Source organism: Aythya fuligula, chromosome 19 (genome assembly GCF_009819795.1).
Source record: "Aythya fuligula isolate bAytFul2 chromosome 19, bAytFul2.pri, whole genome shotgun sequence".
NCBI lineage: Eukaryota > Metazoa > Chordata > Aves > Anseriformes > Anatidae > Aythya > Aythya fuligula.
Genome location: NC_045577.1, coordinates 1,209,678 through 1,232,008, shown reverse-complemented (window position 1 = coordinate 1,232,008; position 22,331 = coordinate 1,209,678). Strand labels below are relative to the sequence as shown.

General features: G+C 55.4%; 1 protein-coding gene across 3 annotated transcripts in view; it reads right to left on the bottom strand.

Annotated features, from left to right (window-relative positions):
• The window catches only part of NR6A1 (nuclear receptor subfamily 6 group A member 1), a 56,433-nt gene that overhangs the window by 11,780 nt on the left and 22,322 nt on the right, over positions 1–22,331 (bottom strand). For 2 of the 3 annotated variants that reach the window (XM_032200474.1, XM_032200476.1), the window contains exons 2-3: positions 3,617–3,847; positions 1,616–1,671 (exon numbers count right to left, since the gene is read on the bottom strand). In XM_032200474.1, the coding sequence (XP_032056365.1) occupies positions 1,616–1,671; positions 3,617–3,847 (287 nt within the window). The remainder of the gene's footprint in view (positions 1–1,615; positions 1,672–3,616; positions 3,848–22,331) is intronic. The other variant, XM_032200477.1, reaches the window with a different exon arrangement.

Sequence of the window (22,331 nt, the reverse complement as noted above, 5' to 3'; positions counted from 1 at the left end):
CTGGGGAGCAGCTGGGGCCGGTCCCCTGAAAGCACCACTCGGTACTGAGCAGAGGTAAAGGCCAGCAGCAGGTGGGGCAGGCTCTGGCTTGGCAGAGCCGCTGGGAGAGGCGCTGTGCTGAACCTGAGTTAGTCGGGGAACTGCTCATAGGGAATCGCTGTTCACTGCTTTGTCCCCGGATAAGAACCAGGCTGCACCTGAAGAAGTCATCAAGCACCTCATGCTTTAAACAAGTATTAGAGAGTAAAATTTATGAAGCTAAAATGGACTGAACAAAAATAAGGGAATTCACTGCTACAGGATACTGGAGAGACCAGAAGTAGGAAGGTTCAAGGAGCTGGGTATGCTCCAGGAGCAGGCTTGCATCGATAGTGATGAATATGCAACAACATTTTGGGCTTTTTTCATATATTATGTGCGAGTACCTCAGCATGGCTGTCACAGAACATGGAAAGACCTCGAGTTAGCGATCTGCAAGACAGCGCAGTGAACTCCAAGTGTCATTTTCAAGAGCCTAACATTGCTTAAAGAGTTTATTCCAGTCCTGACAGACCCACATGGGATTAGGAATTAGTAACCGATGTGGTTGTAAACACAGTGTTTGCAAACAGCAGGAAATGCCGTACCATTTCTAAGGGATTTTTACTTATTTATTTGAGCTGTCTCCCTCCTGATGCTGACTGCCAGCAGGGCTGCACCACCTAATTCTTGTTTTCTCCTTGGGCAGTCACGGAGGACCTGAGCTGCCTGGCCCCTGGCTCTTAACATCTGCCATTCTGCGCTGGGGTGCACAGCACTTTCATAGGTGCGCTGTCACAAAAATGCTTCCAGTATTCTTTCTGTTTTACTAAAATAACCAGTAAACTTTTTAAAGGCTGCTTTTCTAGAAGCAAGCTGGAAACAGCCATCATTTCTCAGGCGTGCGGGACAAGCTGCTGTGCTGAATTACCTCGCGTTTTACAAGGCATCTCCAGACAAGCTGCGCCATCAATCACCGAGACATTTACTGGGAGCCCCACTTGCAACAACTTAAGAAATTGCAGCACACAGCCCGCAAGATTTACTGGGAGCTTTGGAGGGATTGAGGTCCTCGTGCTGCTCACAGAGGGCAGGCGGCTGCGCCGGCTCAAGCCACAGCCCAGGGATCCCAGGGTGTTCGTGCCAGCACCTGCAGCAATCCCCCGGGGCTGTGACGTGTCCTCTCCCCGCAGACAAGCGGGGCCACACTTTATTTACAAACCTACTGTTCATGACATGCATCTACCTGATGGGGAGCCCAATCCCCACCGGGCTGGCAGGAGGCACGTGCAGGGCTGGCAGGCTGTGCCACAGCAGCGCCGGCCCCAGCCCGCTCCCAGAGGCGCTCAGCTCGCTGCCTCCTCCCCGTCCCAGGGCACGCTGCTCGTGACTCCGGCTCCCAGCAGCCAGAGCCAGGAGTAATGGCAAGGAAAGCACTTGGAAAACAGCTCCCATGGACAGGACGTGCCTTCCCACCAGAAAATGGCCAGCCTTTCCCCTGCCACAGCAGAGGGAAGCCCAGCTGATGCAGAGGCGTGTGCCACGGTCAGCTGAACAGGAGCAAGCGAACCCTGGAGACATTTCTGCATGTGCTCACCTGGACAGGCCCGATACTTTTGTTTCTGCCTCCTGGCATGCCATCCTCTCTGATTGCTGAAAGAAAACAAACAAATCTTGGTAAGGAACACTACCGTTTGGTATCAAAAAATAGATTCCTACTAACAGACTCCTATGAAGGAACACTCAGTGCTTTATCACATTGTATTAATTTGAGAGCTGGCATGTGGAGAGCAACCCTCCTGCTCCCCCAAATAATTCAACAAATGCGCAGGTCTGCTAGAAACTGAAAAGCCAACAGCAGCATTTCTGATGCCACAGCACACAGCCCGGTGAGGCCACCACAAGGCACAGACACCGCTGATGCTGGAGACAACCCAGAGATAAAGCAGCTCGCCCCTGCGGCTGTTTCAGAGCGAAGCCCAATTAAGGAGACGATGCTGGAGCTGCTCCTGAGCTGCCCCTTCCCCAGCAGCCCTGACCTCGGAGCAGCCCTGCAGAAGGGGACCTGCTCTCCAGCCCGGGTCCCCGTGTTTATCAGGGCACAATCTCGTTCCCAGCGGGCCGGGCAGACTTGGCAGCAGGCTCTCCCCAGCTGCACCATGACCTTGCAGCCGCTGCTGCCTCCCCGTGCTGCGCTCAGGGCTGGGGGGGGCTCTCCAGGAACAGAAAATGGGACAGTATTTAAGGAAAAATTCCTCTACTGCACAAGTCTTGTGGTGTCCAGCAGCACCTTTCTGGTGTGGAGCATCTCCCTCTGGGGTATTTCTGCACCTTTTACAGCAGGTACAAACCTGGGCCGGTGCACCAGCCAGCCTGGGGCTCACCACCCAGCCTGCCCCGGCCCTCCCGCACCGACTGTGCTCCATGTCCAGAGGTCTGGATGATGTGAACCAAATGCTGCAGGTGTTTATCCATGGCTGCAAATCCCTGCCACATGCACCGACTGCTCGGAAAGCCCAGCCTGAAGCGCTTGCAAAGAGCCACGAGGCCTCAGGAGCCGCGTCCTGTCCCCGGGAGGCTCGGGCTGCAGCGAGCACCAGGAGCAGGACGAGCACCAGCGCAGCGGCCGGGAGATGGCGGCGCTGCCCCGCGCAGCTCTGAGGACTGCTGAGCGCCGGCAGCGTCCGTCCAGAGACACTGCCCAGGAAAATTTGTAATCAAGGCAGTCGGGAGATAAGCTTTCCATCTCACCCCCAAGATGCGTTTTGTAACAAAGACCCTGGTGGATCTGCAGTGAATTTATGGAGGTTTCAGTGCTTTTGACAGGTGGCTTTCAGATGAGCTATGACATTCAAGGCATCGATAGCTATGTTTAACAAACATGACCCGATGCCTGTGTCTGGGAGGCTGGGCAGCAGTCCTGTAGCAGAGCCTGAGTCCAGGCAGCCCCTGTGCTACAGCAGCCCCTGCTTCTACCCAGCTGATTGTCATTTAACTAGGAAATGTCTGCTTTTAAAGGGTCACAACCTTATTTCTGCAGATTAAAAAGTCAAAAGATTGGAGTGAAGACTAGAGACATGACTGAAATAAATCCCAGTCTAGTTTTTACTGTTAATTGCTGAGCTGCTTAGGGTTTTTCATCCTGAAGATGATGCCACAACACTTCACCAGCTCTGTACGTCAGCCACGCATGGGAACCACACCACGGCTGTCCCCAACCCAGGACAGCTCCGGCCCTGGCCTCCCCAGAGACCAGGGTGAGCAGCTCCTGTGCTCCCAGACCCACGAGCTGCTCCGCTGGGGGCTGCGTGCCACCGCCTGGGGACAGGCAGCAGCCAGAGACACTGGCACTTGTCACAGGCCAGCAACTGCAAGCCTCAGCTCTCACAGACAGACAGAGCAACCCAATCCGGGCAGCCCGGAGCCCTCAGGAGCAGGGGTGGCAGAGGCAAGCCAACGGACTTAAGAAAGGACGAGATTCATTTTAGTTTTGGCTATTTAGGGGGTCTGGGAAAAAGCAGATTGTGTCCCTGAACGGCCAGCTGGGCCGTGTGGCTCGCGCCTGCACACGCAGCACCCAAAGCTCGGGTTTCTTTACCTTTCCGGTTCATCCCCATCTGGAGGCATTTGAGCAGCCGGCAGTACTGGCACCTGTTGCGCTGCTTGCGTGACATGACGCAGTTCTTGTCCCGGCTGCATCTGTAAACCCGCTTGTTGCAAATGCTCCTTTTGAAAAACCCCTTGCAGCCCTCGCAGGAGATGATCCCATAGTGCAGCCCCGTGGCTCTGTCCCCGCAGATCAGGCAGGTTCGCTGCTCAACCCGGTCATCTGCAAGAGAAGGGAGAGGGCGCTGCGGTCAACAACCCGGCTTCCCCGAGCGACCCGACCCGTCCCTGCGGGACTGGAGTCGCCTTCATTGCCCACAGAAACCCAAACCTGCTCCGGGGACACGGAACCTGTCCAGGGGACACGGCCACCTCCTGGAGAGCCTCGCTGCGCAGTTCATGCGCCCACAACCTGAGCAAACCGCTACAGAAACAACACCAAGGTTAAGCTGTTGTGACTCGATTTTACTTTTCCTGCTCCAAACCTTCGGAAGGCCTTTGGATGACAAAAATGTAAATTGTACGACCCCCAGCAATAGGAGCTGTCATATTAAATTCAGTGTCGTGCGGCTGTAACAGCCCCTGTGAGACAGCAGAGGGATGATGCACGGCTCAGCGAGAACCTCCGCGAGCACGCAGTAATCTTCATGGACATGGATGTCAGACGGAAAGGAAAAAGTAAATGATGGCTGAAGCAACTGACTTCGTTAACCTAGATGTAGGCTCATTATCTTGCATCTGCACGGGGAGACCTAAATCCTGCTTCACATTAAAAGTCAGCCCTGCTAAAATCACGCCGCCACCGCACCGGCAGCCTCCTCCGGCAGATGCTGAACCACCAGGAGCATTTAACCCCTCGCACCCGACGCTCTGCCAGCCCCCACCCCCGTGCTGTAACCCAACAAAATCCTGCTCGGAGTGAACAGAGCTGTGCTGAGGACACGGGCACAGCTCGAGGGGTCCGCACAGACCTGTGCTGTGGCACCTGGCGTCTCCCCAGTGTCAGCGGGCACTGCGGGAAGCCTTGGGCACGCTGGCCTAAGGCAGAGGCCGCGAGGGGCAGGAAGGGCATCGCTGCGCTTCTGACAGCAGGGCTCCAGAACCACGCTGCTGCCTCAGACGGATCATTGCTGGCATTTCTTGGCCTGAGCACGATCTGCTGGGCAGGAAAGTGCAGCTCCCCCAGGCCCCAGGAGGTGGCAATGGCTCTCTGGAGCTCCCTGGGGCTGCAGGCACGAGGCACCCGGAGTCCAGCTTCAGCACCCAGCCTCAGGCCTTGCCCGCACAAGTTTCCCTGCTGCTGCCAACAGCTCGAAGCACAGAGCAGAAACCTCCCCACCCCAGGAGCTCCCAGCATGGCCACGGCTGAAGTGAACAGGGCAGGGCGGCACGTGGCAGTGAGCAGGGAAGGCGCTGGGTGGCAAAAAAACTGAGTGGAGAGAAGGAAAAGAGAGCACGAGCTCTCCTTTGAGCTTCCTGCAGCACGCCGCCAGGCCTTCCCCAGCCACACCTGATCAGGAGGTTCCCAGCCGAGGATAGTTTTGTCTGCGGGGTTTTGGAGTGGCAGGACACAGAAGTGACACCGAGGTCCTCCCCGATACAGCCCCAGCAGTGTGACAGAGCAGCCTGGCTCCTTCCTACTGCAGAACGTCTGAGCTCGGTAGCAATGAGCGAGCCAGGCACAGCAGGGGCAGAGGAAAGCAGCCCCGGGTTGCACAAGCCAGCCCCAAATGTACACCAGCTGCTCTGACTCCCCAGCAGTTTTCCCCACAGCTTAAACCCAGCAGTGACCACAACCGATTGGTATTAATTTTCTAAAAGATTTACTGACGTGCGACATACAGATTTGCATTTTTCTGCAAATCCCACCACAATTGCGACGGAATCCTAAAACAAAGGCCTGAAGAAAGGCAACACAAACTTTAACCAACGCAGCCCTCCCGGTGTCACCGCCACGGGGACGCACTCCCGGCTGCGCAGGCTGGCCCAGCTCAGGGCTGTGCCCAGGAGCAGCAGAGGAATGAACGCTGCTGAAGGCTGCCCAGGCAGGGCTCTGCTGCCCGAGCACCTCGCCCAGGGAGGCCTGGGCACGGCTCCTGGGAGCTGCACCACCTCTGCTTTTTGTGCTCCTGCAATGTGGGGAGGTGTCGGGGATGAGCGTGGGGCAGCGTCCCCCCGCACAGCTGGTGAGGGGCATTGAAGCCAGGGCTCATCTCCAGGCGCAGCTTTTTGTTGTGGGAAGAATGGGGCCGTCGCCTAGAGAACGTAGGAAGCACGGAGGATTAAAGCGGCCGAGCACGGGACCCTTCCCCTGCCGTGCCCGTTCCCCCCGAGCAGGGCAGCGGCGAGGTGGTGTGAGCGACCCTCCTGCTTCAGGAACCTGGGGCTGCACACGCCTCGCCGCACAAGCTGCTGTTGGGTGTGTTTCCAGATCAAAACGCACACAGAGCACACAGAGCAGCGCTTCACGCCACGAACAAAGAAACAAACCCCCGGGGAACAGAGAAGGAGATGCCCGCGTACCCCGCAAACTGCTCCTCAAGCACAACTGGCAGACAAAAAATAATTGCCTACGGGAAGCCTTGGAGTTTCGGTGCTTTAAAAAAACCCGTAGAATTGTGATCCTCCTACAGCCCGCGGGTTTGCCAGCTCCTGACCTTTGCTATTTTTCACCCTGCTTAACGCAAGCTCCTTGTGCAAGCGCACACGGGGATTGCTGAGCCGAATCGCCACTGGGCTTCACGGGAATCGCAAAGCACAGGGGAAGTAAAGAAGCCCTGCCCTGGGAGCGCTCCGAGCTCCCTTAACCTTGAAATTTTGCCGAGCACCAAGGCTCAGTGTCGGCACGGCCATCGCAGAGCACAGCAGCCTTCCCCCGCCCCGTCTGGTGGTGCTCATCTCCCAGCTCCTGACAATGGTGATAAGAAATAAAGCCGCCGGCACCGAGCTGCTCCAAAGAGCTTGTTTGTGGCTTGTCTGGGAGGAAGGGCTGAGCAAACACCTCTCGTTTCAGTTTTCTTGGTAGGTCTTACACGTAACGGACTCGTACGCGGGATATTCAGGCTTTGTTCTCACAACCTATTGTAATGGGGGCCACTAAATCAAACAGTTGCTGCTACGACAAAAGCACTCAGAAAAATCTCAACCTCATCTTGAACCCTGAAGATTTTTATGGCTACTCCCTCACTAACCCCTCCCCAAAGCCACATTAAAGGACGCATTGTTTTCAAAGGTCATGGTAGGTTTCATACCACATTTTAATACAATGTAAATTCTGCAGGAATATTATGATGTTACACAAGAGTCACAGCGGCAGTGTGAGAAAGCAGAGGGACCTCCACTTGTCTGCGCGCCGTAACGCAGGCGGTAAAAGCCGTGCACTTATTTCATAAAAGACTTTTCCTATCATCGAGATGAGTACTCGGAATCATTTTTAAAACAAAATTCCCATGAATTTCTAAGAAGAAATACCTTAGATTCCTGTTGAAGCGCTCGGCATTCAACTGCCTGGGCACGTTTGTACACAGGCACAGAAAACACAAGCACAGAAAACATTAAAACCCATGAATGAGCATATAAAACACAGAGCAAATAAACTATCAGGACACGTGGTGGGTCCTCGGCAAGCCCCCGTCATCGCTCCCAGCGCTGCCACTCGTGCAAACAAGCGCTGCCACCGGGGCACTGCCCCTGCTGCTGCCTTCCGAGCGGGCCGGCAGCTCGCGGTGGGGACAGGAGCAGACGCTGGTGAAATTGCAGCCACCTCCCAGAGCTGTGAAAGGCGCCGCACCCGTGGCTGTGCAGCAGCTCAAACCCGCAGCACGCAGCCGCCTGCGCGAGGTCTGCCCTGGGAGGCAGAGCTGGTGTCCGCAGTGTGCTGTTTGGGACACCTGTGCTGCACCGTGGAGCAGAAACAAAACCTACATTTTTTAGACTGAGGCAAGAAGTTAAGACAAAACCCACACCAAAGATCCGAAGAAGAGACCGTGTGGGGATTGAGTTTGGCTGGATGGGAGCAGGAGGACAAAGAAAGCCACAGCTTTCAGCAGTGCCAGTGCACACAACTGAACTCGCCTTCCACTCAGAAAACCTTCCACAGTGAAGATTACAGGCGGCACCCAACACCGCAATTTATTAATAGGTTTAACAGCTCTTCAACTACCTATCGTTTCTTTGCTTCTTGATTAACTCGTCTGCGGACACGACTCCCGCAGCCCTGCTCAGGCGTTTCCATCTCCAGCTGCTCCGCAGCAGCTGCGTGGGGAGGGGCGCGGGGGGAGCTCCCCCACGTGTGTGACTGGAAACCCAACACAACCCCACTCGCCTCTCACCCCTGACGATGCCTCAGACACCAACAGACGTGTTGTGTTGAGACTCCTTTGCCCCTTATCCTTCCCCCTGGCTTCTTTCACGGTCGGCTTTTTGTTTCGAGAAAAACGTCCGGTTAAATTCAGTACTGAGGGGGAACTGCCCCGTTCCTGCACACTGCTGCCTCGAGCACCCCGCCAGCACCCAGTGCATCTGCCGGGGGCTGAAGCAACCAGCGGGGAAGGGCGGCAGGCAGGGACCACGTCCTCGGGCTGGCCCCCGGCCGCTGCAGGGCGCACAAAGCCAGGGGAGCTGCTGCCCCTCCGGCCTGCGCCGCAAGCCTGACCGGCACCAACCCTCTGCAAACGGAACAAAACCGTTTGTGTGCCCAGCTGTGATGGAGGTTAATTCAAACGGACAAGTCTCCTAAAGCCTCGGGGGAAAAAAAGGAAAAAAAAAAAAAAAAAAAAAGGGGTGGAAAAAGAGGTGGCCTGCAACGTCCTCCTCTCTGCTGTAAAAAGGTGATGTGCTACAGAGACATGGAGATCGGGCTTGTTCCAAAAAGCACCGAGCGGAGTGTGGGAGACAAAAGTAGGGATGCTGCGATGAAGAAACAGCCAGCACACCTCAGTTTGTTACCCCGTCCAGTAACTACATCCAACAGATGCAGGCTTATTCCACACTGATCTGGTTTCTGCGGACGGGTTCAATCAAAAGCAAACCCTCGTAAAAAAGCCAGGGCAAGCACGGCTGTGCTTTCGCACAGGTTTAAAGCAGGGCATGCAGTGGATGCCCCCGGCCGGCAAGGGCTCACCAGCAGCACCCCAAGGCTCGTCACGGGGCTCCACGCGCGGCCACGGGGCCCACGCCGCAGCGGGTTCCCCGTCCCATGGCTTTGTGCCACGCATGGGAGGCAGCCCTGCGGAGGCTGGCGGCTCGTTGGAGCCGGTGGTTTGACAAAGCCCGGGGAACAAAAGCCCGCTGCGCCCCGGTGTGCCCCGCTGGTTCTGAGGGGGGCACCCGCAGCTGCCGCCCGTGTCCGCGAGGCTCCGGGGCCGCTCGGGGCTCAGCAGCCGGCCCCACAGCACCAAACAACCGGCCCCAGCACCGCCACGGGCTCCCCATCAAGCTCCGGGTGAGACAATTTTATAAATCCATCGATTACCAAGCGGCACGGCTAACAGCAGCTTCCCTGCCCCAGCACATCTCGGGGGGAGCTGTCGGAGGGGCAGAGCCCCACAGAGCCCAGCAGGGCCTGGGCACCGCTCTGGACAATGCCGGCCCCTCGCAGCCCGGCCCCGGTCCAGCAGCGCCCCGCGCTCCCTCAGGATCCCCCCAGGATCCCCGCAGGCACCGGCCCCGCTCCCCCCGGCCCGGGCCCGGCTTTCGGTGCCCGCCCGCCCCGGTGTCCCCCCCCCCTTCCCCCTCCCAGGCCGTGCTCCCCGAACAAAGGCTCGTGGGAGGCGCCCCCGGGCCCGCTGCCCCCCCCCCCCAGCCCCTCAGCCCCTCACCTTCCCCGCAGGTCGAGTCCCGCTTCATCCCCCCGGCGCCGCGCTCCTCAGCGGGGCCGCCTCATGGCCGCGGCGCGGCCGGGCTGCAAGGCCCTCACCCGCCCGTCGCCGCCGCGGGCCGAGCCTATGCTAACGAGCCGTGATGTCACCGCGGGGCCCGGCGGGGCCGGGGGCAGCGGGGCCGAGGCGAGCCCCTCACGGAGCCCGGGGCCTGGGGTCGCCCCTCCGCCGCCCCCCCCCCCGCCGCCAGGGCCCTGCTCGGTGCCCCCCCAGGCCCCGCGGTGCCCGCTCTGCCCCTGCCCTGGCCCTCGCTGTGAGGCACCGCCTGCTGCTGCTGCTGCCCCACGCCACAGGGTTTGGGCTTTGTGGTGTCCCGGGGCCGTGCCCAGCACCGGGCGCTTTGGCAGCAAGCTGAGGGAGCTGCTGCGGGCACTGCCGGTGGCCCCGAGGAGCCCTTTGGCCAAGCTCTGCTCGGTGGGGATGCCCCCGGCCCATGCTGAGGTTTCTGCAGGGCTCCGGCAGCCGGCATCGGGCGCTCAGTGCTGGCACCGCAGCCTCCACGCGCCCTGCATCCGTGTTACACTGCGGCAGGTGTCTGTGGGTCACTTCTTCCACGTTTCTGGTTTTTAGGTTGCAAGACCTAAATCTCCAGACCGTGTTGGTCACATTAGAAACGAGGGAAGGGCCGACAAGTCTCTCCAGATCCTCCCTGCATGTGCTGTTTCCATCTCCATCCCAGCACTGGGCTGTGCAGCCCGCCCGGCCCCGCAGTGCCCTGACACAAGCCGTGTGTGTGGAGCAGCCGAGGTGCGAGCTGGTGTCCGGGGCCAGTCAAACGATCAGGACTTTAAAATGGTACCTGCAGGGCTTGTCAGGAGGCCTGCACTCACTTCGCTAACGGAAAGCAAAGAATTTCAGCAGCGTTATTGCTAGAATGCAGTTAGAGTTACACCAGCCATAGCTCCGAAAAGAAAATCTGTGCTAGAATGGAAAACATTGCATGACACGTTGAGCGGTTCATCTTTTCCCAATTTTTCTCTCACATAAGAAGAAAATCCATGCTGCTTGCTCTCCACAAGGCAGATTGTCTGCCTCCAAACTTGGTGGCAGCACAAGCCTGCATAACGATAAATCTGCGGCTGCTTTAGCTGCCCATGCCAGAACAGGCACCGGTGAGATCTCTGGTATCACCTCACATTTATCTGCACCCTCACCCTCCTCCTGGGATGAGCTCAGCCAAAATTGGCAGTTTCTGCCAATGCCAAACCCAGCTTGTCCTCGAGAAGCCTGCGCTGGTTCGGCTCAGAAGTCACAGCCTGCTTCTGTTCATCCTGAGCGCTGCAGGGCTCACCCGCGCTGAGAAATGGCCGGCTTAGAATAAACAAGTCACAGAGGCAACAAAAGAGGTCATATTTCACTTGATCCCCAGCCTGAAATTTTATTGCTTTCTGGTGACATCCAGCAATGCAAATAACCCCGTGCGTGCAGCAGCAGGGCTCCGGCCAGCCGGGCAACCTGCTCTGGCTCAGCCCGTGGGGCCGGGCACCCCCAGCCAGCAGCGGGGCTCTGCCCGCTCCCAGCCCAGGTCCTCTCCTGCTCCTCATTCGGGCAGAGGCAGGTGCACGGCGCGGCAGCAAGTTGCTGCAAAGCAGCGGTGCAGCGGGCCCAGTCCTCTGCTGTGCTCGTGCTGTAAATCTGTGGAGCTGCTGTGTCAGTCCTTGACATGCTCTCTGGATTGACCTCTCTTTTTTCGCTGCGGAGGTTACCAAAGCAGGGCTCGTGAGAGGAGCCTGTTATCCTGCACCCTCAGAGCACGGCCAAGGTAAGCCCATCCCCTGGCTGTGCTGTTTACACAGCTGTTTGCAATTGTGCCTGCTCCAAAATCTCCACATTCTTTATCCTACGCGAGCGCTTTGCTCTGCTCCCGGCACCCCTCGGAGAAGTGTGACCAGAATGCGGAGCACTTATTTGGTAACACTGCGCTGTGCTGTGGGCAGAGGGGGCTGAAATAAAGCGCCTTAATCTCGGGATAACAGCCCAACACGAAATGTTGCTCTCACTACTGCTGTTAGCATTGAAAACAGATCCAAAAAATAAAATAAAAGAAAAGAAAATCCAGAAACAACTGCAAGTATAGACAAAACGTGGTGCTGGAGAAAGGGGAATCGGCCAGACAATCCAAATCTTCCAAATTGCTCTAAACTCACTTGTATTGAATGCTCATGTCACAGTTTGTCCATAATGAATCCTTAAGGGCAGAAAATAATTGCAGAGATCTGGAACTGTTCTGTAAAATGAGAGCCCAAACTATGAATGGGGCACAGAGGCAGGCAAAGAAGACAAGAAAAATTAATTCTATTGTCTGAACCAAACAGCCTTAAAGCTACTTTGGTAAAAGGAAAAGTATTGTGGCTGGTTCTCCCGTTCTGCCTGTTACGCTGCCTGAATCAGCCACTTCCCAACCCAAACACAAACAACCAAACCAGAAGACGCTGTTTTCCCTGACAGCCAACATTTCAGAAGCCTACCAGTTCACAAGAGTAAAAGCCAAAAACACTGCCAACAACTCGACAAGTGACAACGCTGCCTGCAAAGGATTTATTGTCCTGACACGACGGCCATAAGGGCCGGGCAGAGGAAGCAATAGGGCGCACCGAGGCACCCGGGGTATCCTGTAAGGGACCGGGACGGAGGCAGAGCGAGCCGCCTGCAGCAGGCATCCTGCTCCTTCCCCCCAGCCTCCAGCCCGGATACTCTGCACAGAGCGTATCGGAAAGGTTTGTACTTGAACGTCGCACTAGGTGAGTGTGAAAGTCACAGGGAGCAATTCCTGACACCATAAAAAAGGTAAACGGAACAAATGTACAGGTCAAAGCCTGGCAGCATGCATCTGCGTGCAGATCCTGCCTGCTCCTGCTCGGCCTGCTACCAACGTGGCCACTTGTCTGCAGGTAAAGACAGGACGAAGCCGTGTTTAAAAAATTAAAGCGGCTTTGTTTTGTTTTTACACAGCTAGTTTTTGTGCAAAACTACTCTTTGTGTGATTTGGTTTTGGTTTTACACAAACGGGGTACAGCCTCTCTCCCTTTTCTACAGCAGATTGTTCAGAAGCTGTGCAAGGGACTGCAGGAAATGATCCCAGCCATCGGCCTGACGTGTGAGAGGTCTCGGGACAGCAGTTGAATAACAGATGCAGTAATTACCGCTCCTAGCATTTAACGCACCAGGAGCAGGGCGTTAATTATTCTGCCGAAGACGTTCACTTGGTGTGCACAAACTTCAGAATCTTCCTCCTCTCTAATTGCTCGTAGGTCGCTGTGCAAGGTGGATTTTTCTATCACATTTCCAGTTTCGTTTGTTTATATTTTCCTTTGCTCAGCACTGGACTTGCCGCGCAGGCCCCCTGAGCGGGTGGCAAGAAGCGTTTCATTGCAGCGCGCTCCGTGGGTGACAAATCGCCGAGGCTGAGAGACAGAGGAAGGAGCTGGGGGGAGGTTAAGGGCTCCTCAGAGAGGTCACCTTCAGAGGAAAAAAGGAAAACAAATGGGATTGTAGGAATGAGAAGTATATGGCTTTACAGCCTCAGTGGGCAAGTACAAGAAAAGAGAATTGCGGAGGAAAAAGCTTTCCGTTTCTATGAGCAGGCAATCGAGCGCCTTTCTAAACCCTTAGCAGAAAGAGCTCCTCTCCCGCAGGATGACTTCATCCCCTGCCCAGACGCCGGCACTCTGCGACAGCCAGCGAGCCCTGCCGGTCCCACGGCCTCAGAGCATTGCGGGAAGCCTTCGGGAGCCATGGAGCGGGGTCCTGGGCACCGGGCACCGAGCCCCGGGGCACAGGGGGGGCAGCCACACGGCTCTGCCATGGCACGGGGCACACACCTTGACCGCGGGTGCACACACAGATTAGCAGAAATCTCTTCATCCAAAACCAAAACGGATCCGTGCCTGGACAGCAAAGGCAGATGTGGGCCAGGGGATAGGAGGAGGCGGGAGGCGTTGGGGTCAGAAGGCGAAGGGAGCTTCCGAGGAGGAGGCAGGAGAACTGCCGGGCACTTCGGGGGAAACCCGACAAGCCAAGAGGTTTCTGTAGGCCTGGCTACAGCATCGCTGGTATTTTTAATAGCAATAACAGCAGCGGGCTGACAGTTTGGCATTACAACTGTTAGGATCACAGTCCTGATCTCAGTGGATGAGAGGTGCCGGGTACCCGGGCACTGCCAGGACAAACCCGAGGGAGAGGGCATTTCCCCAGCCGTCAGCTCAGGCAGCAAAACGAAGGGGGGAAATGCTGCAGAGCTAAAGCTGCAGATCCTGACCCTGCACCAGGCACATTTTTATGAGCACAGCTGCTAATTAGCTGCTTGGGGTCACCAGGAGTGTGGCACAAATGCTCCCTGCACACTGCTCCGTGCCTCCTGCGCATCGCTGGCAGGCGCTCGGGCCCCGAGCAGCACAGCACCCAGAGCAGAGGCTGCTCTGCAGGGATGTGTGACACGAGGGCAGTGCTGAGCAAGGCACGAGCTGCCTGTGCCGTGAGCAGGGCTGCTGCCAGGCAGAGATAACCGCCCGCCTTCTGCTGAAAGGGAAAACGCCCGCGGTTTGTAATCCTCGGGATTTACGACGAGTTTTAAAAATGCATTATCCCAAAGCCTCGCTATCCGCCGCGCTGAGGCAGGGCCCTGTCCTCGCCCTCCCCGGGAGCATCCCGCAGGGTCACACCCCACACGCTGCACACCACAGCTTTGCCCAGCATGGCAGGAGGAGGCTGGGGCTCGCTGCATGCCTGGGACCCGCTGCTGCGCTGCTGGGCCCTCGCCTGCGCGGGTGGTGCTGCCAGGCTGGAGGCTGGACAGGAGGGGGCAGCAGCCTGCAGCATCCCGCAGCACCCCACAGCATCCCACAGCATCCTACAAAATCCTGCAGCACCCCGCAGCACCCCACAGCATCCTGTATTTCTGCACTGCTGCCCCCCGCCCCCAGTAACACTGCTCTCACTGTTGCATAGTGCAAGAGCCGGGTCCTGAAAAAATACCTGCTACCTGCCCGTCCTCCGTCTGCTAAACATGATCCCAGCCCTTCCCTTCCACCAAACCAGGCTCTCAGCCCTCCTGTAATCCATAGCAGCGGCTCCTAGACCCCAGACGCCCACCCCAGGCATGGGGTCCCCAATTAAGACGTCCATGGCTGCAAATACAAGCCAACCTTACTAGACTCACACTAACAAAAACCTTCTCTCTGTTCGTGAAGCTGCACGGGGCAAACCGTTCCCATGCTTCTGACGGCTGCGCAGGGCGGCCGCGGAGCGGGGACTGCTCCTGGGAGTGTGAAGGCTGGGTCAAACACGCTGCCTTTAAGACAATTCGATTTTCAAAGGAACTACACTAACCGCTTCTTCCATGTGTTATCAAATTATGTTAAAGCCAACCTCATAATTCAGATCATTCCATTGGTCAGCTCCTATTTGTTTTCCCTGCACCCTCATTTTTGCTCCAGATCTGTCACATTACATTAACACCTTTCCTACTCACTGCCTACAGAAATAACAGCCTTCGACATGCCTGCACAATCCATTTGTCCTGCTCTAATTACTTTTTGACATAGCCTCTTTTGCTGTTATCTTGCCTTTTCTGACCTCTGTCTGTATTAAAGCCATTTAAAACAATCTTTAAAGTCCGTATCTATCGTGACGTGTCTTACACGATGCTACCAGAGCATCAGGCAGTGCCGCTTGGTAAATCCAATATTAAAATCTATCGGAATAAGACGATGTACTCGAGGAGGAAAGCTACTACATATTGGTGGCAGCTACAACTGGCAGTAAATAAAACAAGTCCCCAGGACTGCAGCACATTTTGGGGATGAAATTCCTGTAGTCACGAAACATAGCTAGATAGTTCAAAGATAAACGGGGTCTTCTGCAGGCTGAGGAATTTCCCAGAACTGCACAAATGAGAAGGAAAGCAGGAGGAACTGGGAAAAGCAATCACCTTGCACACAGGAAAAACAACAACAACAACGCACGGCCACTGAAGGAATTGAGCAGACAGGAAGAGGACCAGGGCAGGATACACCAACACGGGCAGGTTCAGAAGGAGCTGACAAATCGCACTCTTCTGCACCCTCTCCCCCAAAAATAATAAAAATGAAGGGAATTTTTAATCCCAATATTCCTCTGTTTTCAGCAAGCCCACTCAGAAGTGTGCCCTCGTTTGCTTTTGCAGCCGACTGATCCTGCAGATGAGCCCCTCGTTGCCAGCCCCTCATTGATCTGCTCCGTGCCAGGTTCCTGCTCAGGAGGCGAGAACTCGCCCCCCGTGGTGGGACTCTGGGGATCGGGGTGATCCCCGGACACATGTGCCTCCCAATACTGCCCTTACCTACATCTCCACACCCCATTTTCCACGTGATCCAGCCTCGTGCCACCTCAACTGGCAGCTGGTCAATACTTGCCTCCCGTTAGAGGACCCTTCAGAAGCCCACACCCGTGCTGGTTGTTTTGGGGCAATTTCTCAGTTCACCCCCAGTATGCTTGTCTAGATACAGCCGGTACAGCCCCTGCTGGGAACACACAGCCCTACATTTTGTCTTCCAGCTGACAGCGCTGTAAGGCCGACACGGGAGAACACCTGAGCATTCAAAATACATGACCTGGGATGTAGCAGCGCGCTGGCTTGTCACAGCCGTCCGAGGGATTTTATTTCTTTGAATTCCTCCAACTTTGTCCCCAGGACATTAAGAGTCCCTGAATGTTGTGGCGTGTTCCTCCCAAGATATCTCACTGCAAACATTTCCATTTTCCCCTCTTTCCTTGCAGTCGGTGAGCTGAGCAGCCTGGCAGCTGTGCTGGGAGGTGCTGCGTGGCGGCAGGGGATCGCTTCCTTCGGGACACCAGCACTGCCAGGCTGGTCTACCCCAACTATTAAAATCTAATTTTAATATAACACACAGCATCGGGAGCGGGGCTGAGAGCTGGTCGGTGACATGGTCCGTACAGGCTGAGCCCACTCCTCAAAGGGAGCCGGGACGCCCTGCATCGCCTTCCACCAAGGCCCGGGGTGATGTGGAACCCTTCAGCTGGGGGAGCAGGAGCCCGAGCCGATGCTGTGCTGGAGCAGCTTTTGGAAATGCTGAGCTTGTACCACATCTAATAGCTGGTGCGGGTTGATGCCTCTGGTAATTACTGAAGCAATATTTGTATCTAAGATGAAAAGCAACAGAATGCCAAAGCTGGAACCAAGACCAGAGGAATTTCCACCTGCTGTGCGTTGCAGGTTAAGAGGCTCGCTCCTCTACAAGGCGAGGAACAAAGCCATCTCTTCCCCTCCAGGTTCAGAAGCAGCTGCCTGGCAGGAATTAGGAACCTTAATTAAGGTGTGCTGAGCTGCTCTCTGAGGATACCAACCACAGCAAAGCGATAATTTCCTAACAGATGCTCCTCAACACCCACCGAAGGAGCCCTCCTCTCCCCGTGACCGCCGGGGAGCTGGTCTGCCCCGTCCCAAACCTCACGCAGCCCACTGCTGCTGTTCGGGTGTCACTAGCTCTGTTGTGCTGGGAATGTGAACATGGCACATTACATGAAGGGAACGGGGCCGAGAGGAGCCGGTGGTGTCACAGCACGGCCGTGCTGAGCCTCGTGTGGGGCTGCAGCAGGCGCCAGCATCACCCCGACCCCAGCCAGCAGCACGCAGCCACAGAGCCTGGACGGGAGAGCCAGGCTGGGAGCTGGAGCAGTCTGCTCCAGCAACGATTCCTGGATTTCAGAGTCAGCTTTCTGAAATTCCCAGTGTTTGTGTTATGCTCCTTGCAATCAAGGCACATAAAGAACCTCCTCGTGCTTACCACCAGGCATCTCACCAGCCGAAATACGGGGCTACTTGTGCTGCGTGTTGGTGCCTCTGCAGCACACCCACTACAGCAAATCAGCCTGTGCTGCTCCCAGGAGGCACTCTCTGAATGCTCATGTTCACAGATCTGACCAGCAAGGCTGCCACACCACGTGCAGGAACAGCCTGAATCACAGCTAGCAAGTTCCTACCCCAAACTCAGCAATTCTAGCAAACTGCCACGCCACATCTACACGGGCAGCTCCACGATCTCAGGAAGAGGCAGCACCAGAATTAAAACCCAGTCAATATTTGGTTAAATACGTAAGACAAGAGCTAGGCCTGTTAGCTCTACAGATACAAACGGCACTGAACAGAACAGAACAGAAACACTACAGGGCAGCAACCCCCTTATTTAAAGCACGAGAGATTGCCATCTTCTGTGTGAATTGCCTTCTCAGACACAGGTCTTGCTGAAATCCAATTACTGCGCATTATTTGTAAGAAAATATAAATGTTTTGCTTGTGCCCTTGGACAGAAATCACAGCAGAAACACCGCACCGACAGTTTAATGTATATTATTATGGAATATGAAGCACTCTCATCTGGTATCCCCCACTGACTAAATCTGGAAACTTTTCCTTGCACATACTGTCTGCAAGTCCGGTGAGAAGCCGCGTTGTGCAGTGGCAGGACTACCAAGCTCCCGGTGACAGCGTAACATGGTGTCCTGCTGAGATCCCAGAATAGCAGTGCCTTAAAAGGCAGCGATGCTGAGATCACAAGGAAAAGAGAATTAGGGCACAGCTGTGGAGTTCTGTAGGCTAAAACATAGACTCAATATGTCAGAGAAAATTAAATCACGGAGCTACATGCGATTTCTGGTCTCGTTTATAACTTGGCTGTAGCTGTGCAGAATTTGTACTTGGGTCATGTGTGTGCATGGCTGTGCTTCTGCACGCAGAAATAGAAAGCTGAATTAATTTTAAAAGGAAAAAAAAAATCACATGCAAATGACAATAGCAGGCCCTTTGTTTGGGATGTTGTGTACATGCTGGCACACCTCGGTGCTGCAGCCAGGCCTCTGAGCAGCTCTGCAGGACAGAGGAGCCCCGGCCCCACTGGTGCAGCAAGGCCACGCTCACGGCACAGCGCCCAGCCCAGAGGAGCTCCAGCAGCACCACCCGCACTGAAAGGCCTACATTGTCCTGTGGCTCTCAGGTGGGAGAGACCCCTCCTCAAAAAGAAGGCACCGATACTCACACCAAACTTTTGCAGAGGGTTTTTTCCCCCGAGGAGAGGTGTTTTGCTTGCACCCAGCAGAACCCAGTCTCCACACACCCGTGCCGGTGTTCAGCCGTGTTGGGAGCCAGCAGCAGCCCCCCGGCACTCGGTACCTGCAGGTCTCAGTCCCTCACCCTCTGCCCACTGCTCCTGGCTGCCCCCGACCAATGCTGCGGGATGCCAGGCCCCTGACTGCAGTGTGCGGGCTGTGTGACCGGGTGCCACCGGACAAGAGCCTCAGGTTCCCCGGAGGGCTGTAGGGGCCAAGGACAGAGAGGAGACGACAAGCTGGAGCGGGACCTGGTGCTGGCAACAGGGGCACGAGAGCGAGCTTTCCTAAACAGCATGTACTTGAGCATTAACGTGAGAAAGAACAGCAAGAAAACAGAGGTAGGGAGCCGCACGTAATCACGGCTTTGTTTAGCTGAGTGTATTTCCTGTGGAGCTTACAAAGCACAACTGTACGCAAGTATGTGGATCTGTTGGTATCAGCTGCCCTTGTCCCTAAAGAGGTGAATTATAAATCTGATCCGTGCAGGGTTGTGGGGCTGTAAGGCTGTGCCTGGCTGCAGACAGGGCTGGGGACCAGCAGCACACCGAGGCGATTCCCACGGGGACAGCCCGTGAAGAGCTCTCCCCAGGGAGGGCCGGGAGAGCCCAGCCCAGCGCCCCGACTCGGGGCAGCACCACCGGGGGCAGCTTTTGCTCCGGGCACCCACCTGCATTGATCCCAGATGGAGCTGCACGGATGTGGCGCTGCCTGGGGAAGGGCAGGGGCCCTCGTGGCCGTCCCGGGACAGTCAGAGAGCCGGGGAGGCAGGGGAAGAGCACTCAGCCTGCAGTGATAAAGGAGGGCAGGATGTTTTGGGCACTGCTGCTGGGCTAACAGAGCGGCCCCCGAGCACACACGGTGCTCACAAGGGTGCGTGCGCACACCACGCGGCGATTCATAGAGAAAATGGAAATCTAAGACTTGAAGAAGGTCTGCGAGCAATTGTTTTCCTCAGCAGAACTGAACGCTGCCTGCCTTAAAACACAGCCTGGGTCGTACACGTGCCGTGCCTCTCACAGGTACCTCGCAGGTGCAGAAACACTCCCTGAGATGGGGGCACAGAGCGGGGGGACCGATGCTCTCGGCACAGCCCCACGCTCCCTGCCCGTGCTCCCGGTGCCTCCAGCCTTGTGGCAGGGCTGGCGCCGGCTGCGCTGCTCGGAGCGCTGTGCTGTGACCCACTTTCCTGCAGTATTTCTGCATAGCGACAGAGGTCCTAGCAGGACAAGTATAACTTTGCAGCTCGCAGGATTCTCCATTTCCTATTGCTCCACTGGAAGAATGCGTTTGGCATTCCCACACACGCACACCGCACGGTGTGACACACACGCACATGTAAAACGCACAAACCCCAGAAGGGGAGGAATGGGAACAACAACGAGGCTCCCCTCTCATCTGCAGGAATTCTCCTGAAGGAGTTCCAGGGCCGTGGGAGCTCCTCCAGGAACGGCCGAGGGACCCTCGGTGGCTGCCGGAGGGCGCCCGGCTGCTGCGTCCCTGGCTGAGGCTCCGTTAAGGGCTTGGCCCCTTCCCTGCAGCTGGTTCCAGCAGCGCGCTAACCCCGACTCAGCCCTGCGTGCCCACCCCAGCCAGGGGCCAGGCTAACGCACTGAGCTGCCCACCGATCACCTAGCCAAAGCTTTGACAACGTGAGGAAATTCGTTCTCCCTTCCTAAGCCTGGCCCGGCGCACCTCCTGCCTGCCCCGTTTCCTACCCAGCCAGTCCCTGCAGAACGGCTCTGCAGCCACTGCAGATGCACGAGGAGTTCTGACAGCACCTCCAGTCTTCTTATATATATATGTATATATCTATAGGTGAAGCATCTATATGTCCCCTGCTCTGAAATTTTGTGCTGGAACTCTAACGAGCCAAAAACCTCCTCAATGGGAAATGTCACAAGCAGAGGATTATGACTTCAGCTACAGAATAAGCAGCAGGAGCAGATGGAACTCTTCAGAAACAATGATTCCATTTTCATGCAAATTTCCTTAGTAGTTAAAAAAAGACGAAGAAGAAAAAAACCACCAAGATATCAGAATGGCTTCTAAATGGAAGGTTTTTGAATGATGCAAAAAGCAAAGGGCTGGTAGCTCGCCATGATCCCGAGCATTTCTGCAGCAGCTAGGAAAAAAAAATAAAACAACAACAAACGTGACAAACTACAAACAGATTCTGCACCTCCTCAGAGCCGTGATAAGAGAAATGGAAAATAGAGAGAAAGTATATTTTAGTTTTTATGATTTCCAACATCATCATACGCTCTGATAATGCACACTTCAGAGCTAATTCTCCTGCTCTTTAAGAGCACAGACTTCATTCATGAAGCAGCATGACAAAAATTCTTTATCCACTTGATGACTACAGAAGGTGACAGCCACCGAGAAAAAGACAGCCACAGGGACACTGTCAGAGTGCTAACCTGCAGCGCTCCTCTCTTTGAGCACAAGTGCTCCCCTGATTACAGGAATACAGACATGCATTTTTCATAGCTGAAATGTGGAAACTGAGCCAATTCTTTTGTTATTAATACTGGCAGCATACCCTAAAAAACAAATACATGCACAGTTAGCAGAACCCGTTCCTGGCTCTTCCACTGACTCGTTATTTAGTTTTGGTCTTATTCCTTTATATTTTCCTCTTGTTTACTTCTCAAGTAAGCAGACTCGAGCTGTTCCCTGACTCTCAGACACGAGAACTGACTGCACAGCACCCAGCGCAGTGGCACGGTCCCGCGGTCCGTGCACAGAACACATTTTAATGGCAGTGCTTCGGATGGCTGATGTAATTCCCCTTGTGAAGGCTGCTTTTCTTCTAACTGAGGTTTTAAAGGTGAGAGGAAACTGCATGCACGGAGAGGCAAGAAGGAAACCCAGGGCTCTGTGTTGGGGATTCACCAGGACAAGCCCCACAGCCCCGCACAGCGCCCGGATTCCAGCAGTGGCAGCCCCAGGAGCCTGCCCTGCCAGCTGCCGGCCATTCCTCCAGTTTTCAGCCCCAAACCCGAGGCCTTCCCGGTGTGGGCTTCCCCTAGGCTGCTCCTAGGGCTCTGTAGTGACTCTTCATCAATTTCTATCAGTTTTAGCAAACAATTGCTATCTCCCTCAGTTTCATGCTGACGTTTTTATTTTTTTCCCTCCTTTTTCACGCACAAGAGGTATCAAGTTAGCCCTAAATACGACTGTTAGCAGGAGTAGAGGCCTCTGACCGTGTGGTCAATACCAAGAGTACTTCTGCTTTAATCCCATTCTACCCACGCTTCTGCCTTTCATCGTGCCACTGGCTGAATCTCTCCTCTTTGAATTTGCTCTCCAATCAATCTATTCCCTTCCTCATTGATGCAGATGGATTTAAGTATTGACAGCTACCAGAAGGACCGAGCACACACAAAATAACTCATAAAATGGGCTCAGCAAGGTTTCTTTCCAAGCTTTTTCCCACTTGCTTCTTAGCAGATGGATGAACGAGTAGAAACACTTTCCTCGGTTAATCCCTCTTTGACCCAAATTAACTTTTGTCCAAACTATTTTCTTAGATAGTTTGATTTACAGTCGTGCCTGACTGAACAAGACCACGGACACGTTTCGATTACCCCAGAAGAGGAACAGAAGTGGAGAGGGGTCAGAAGACGCCCGGCTGGCCCGATGGCGGGGGCACACGGGGGGCAGAGGCAGGGCTCGACTCCAGGATCTGCTCACCGGGTCAGAACGGTTTTTGGCTTTGCA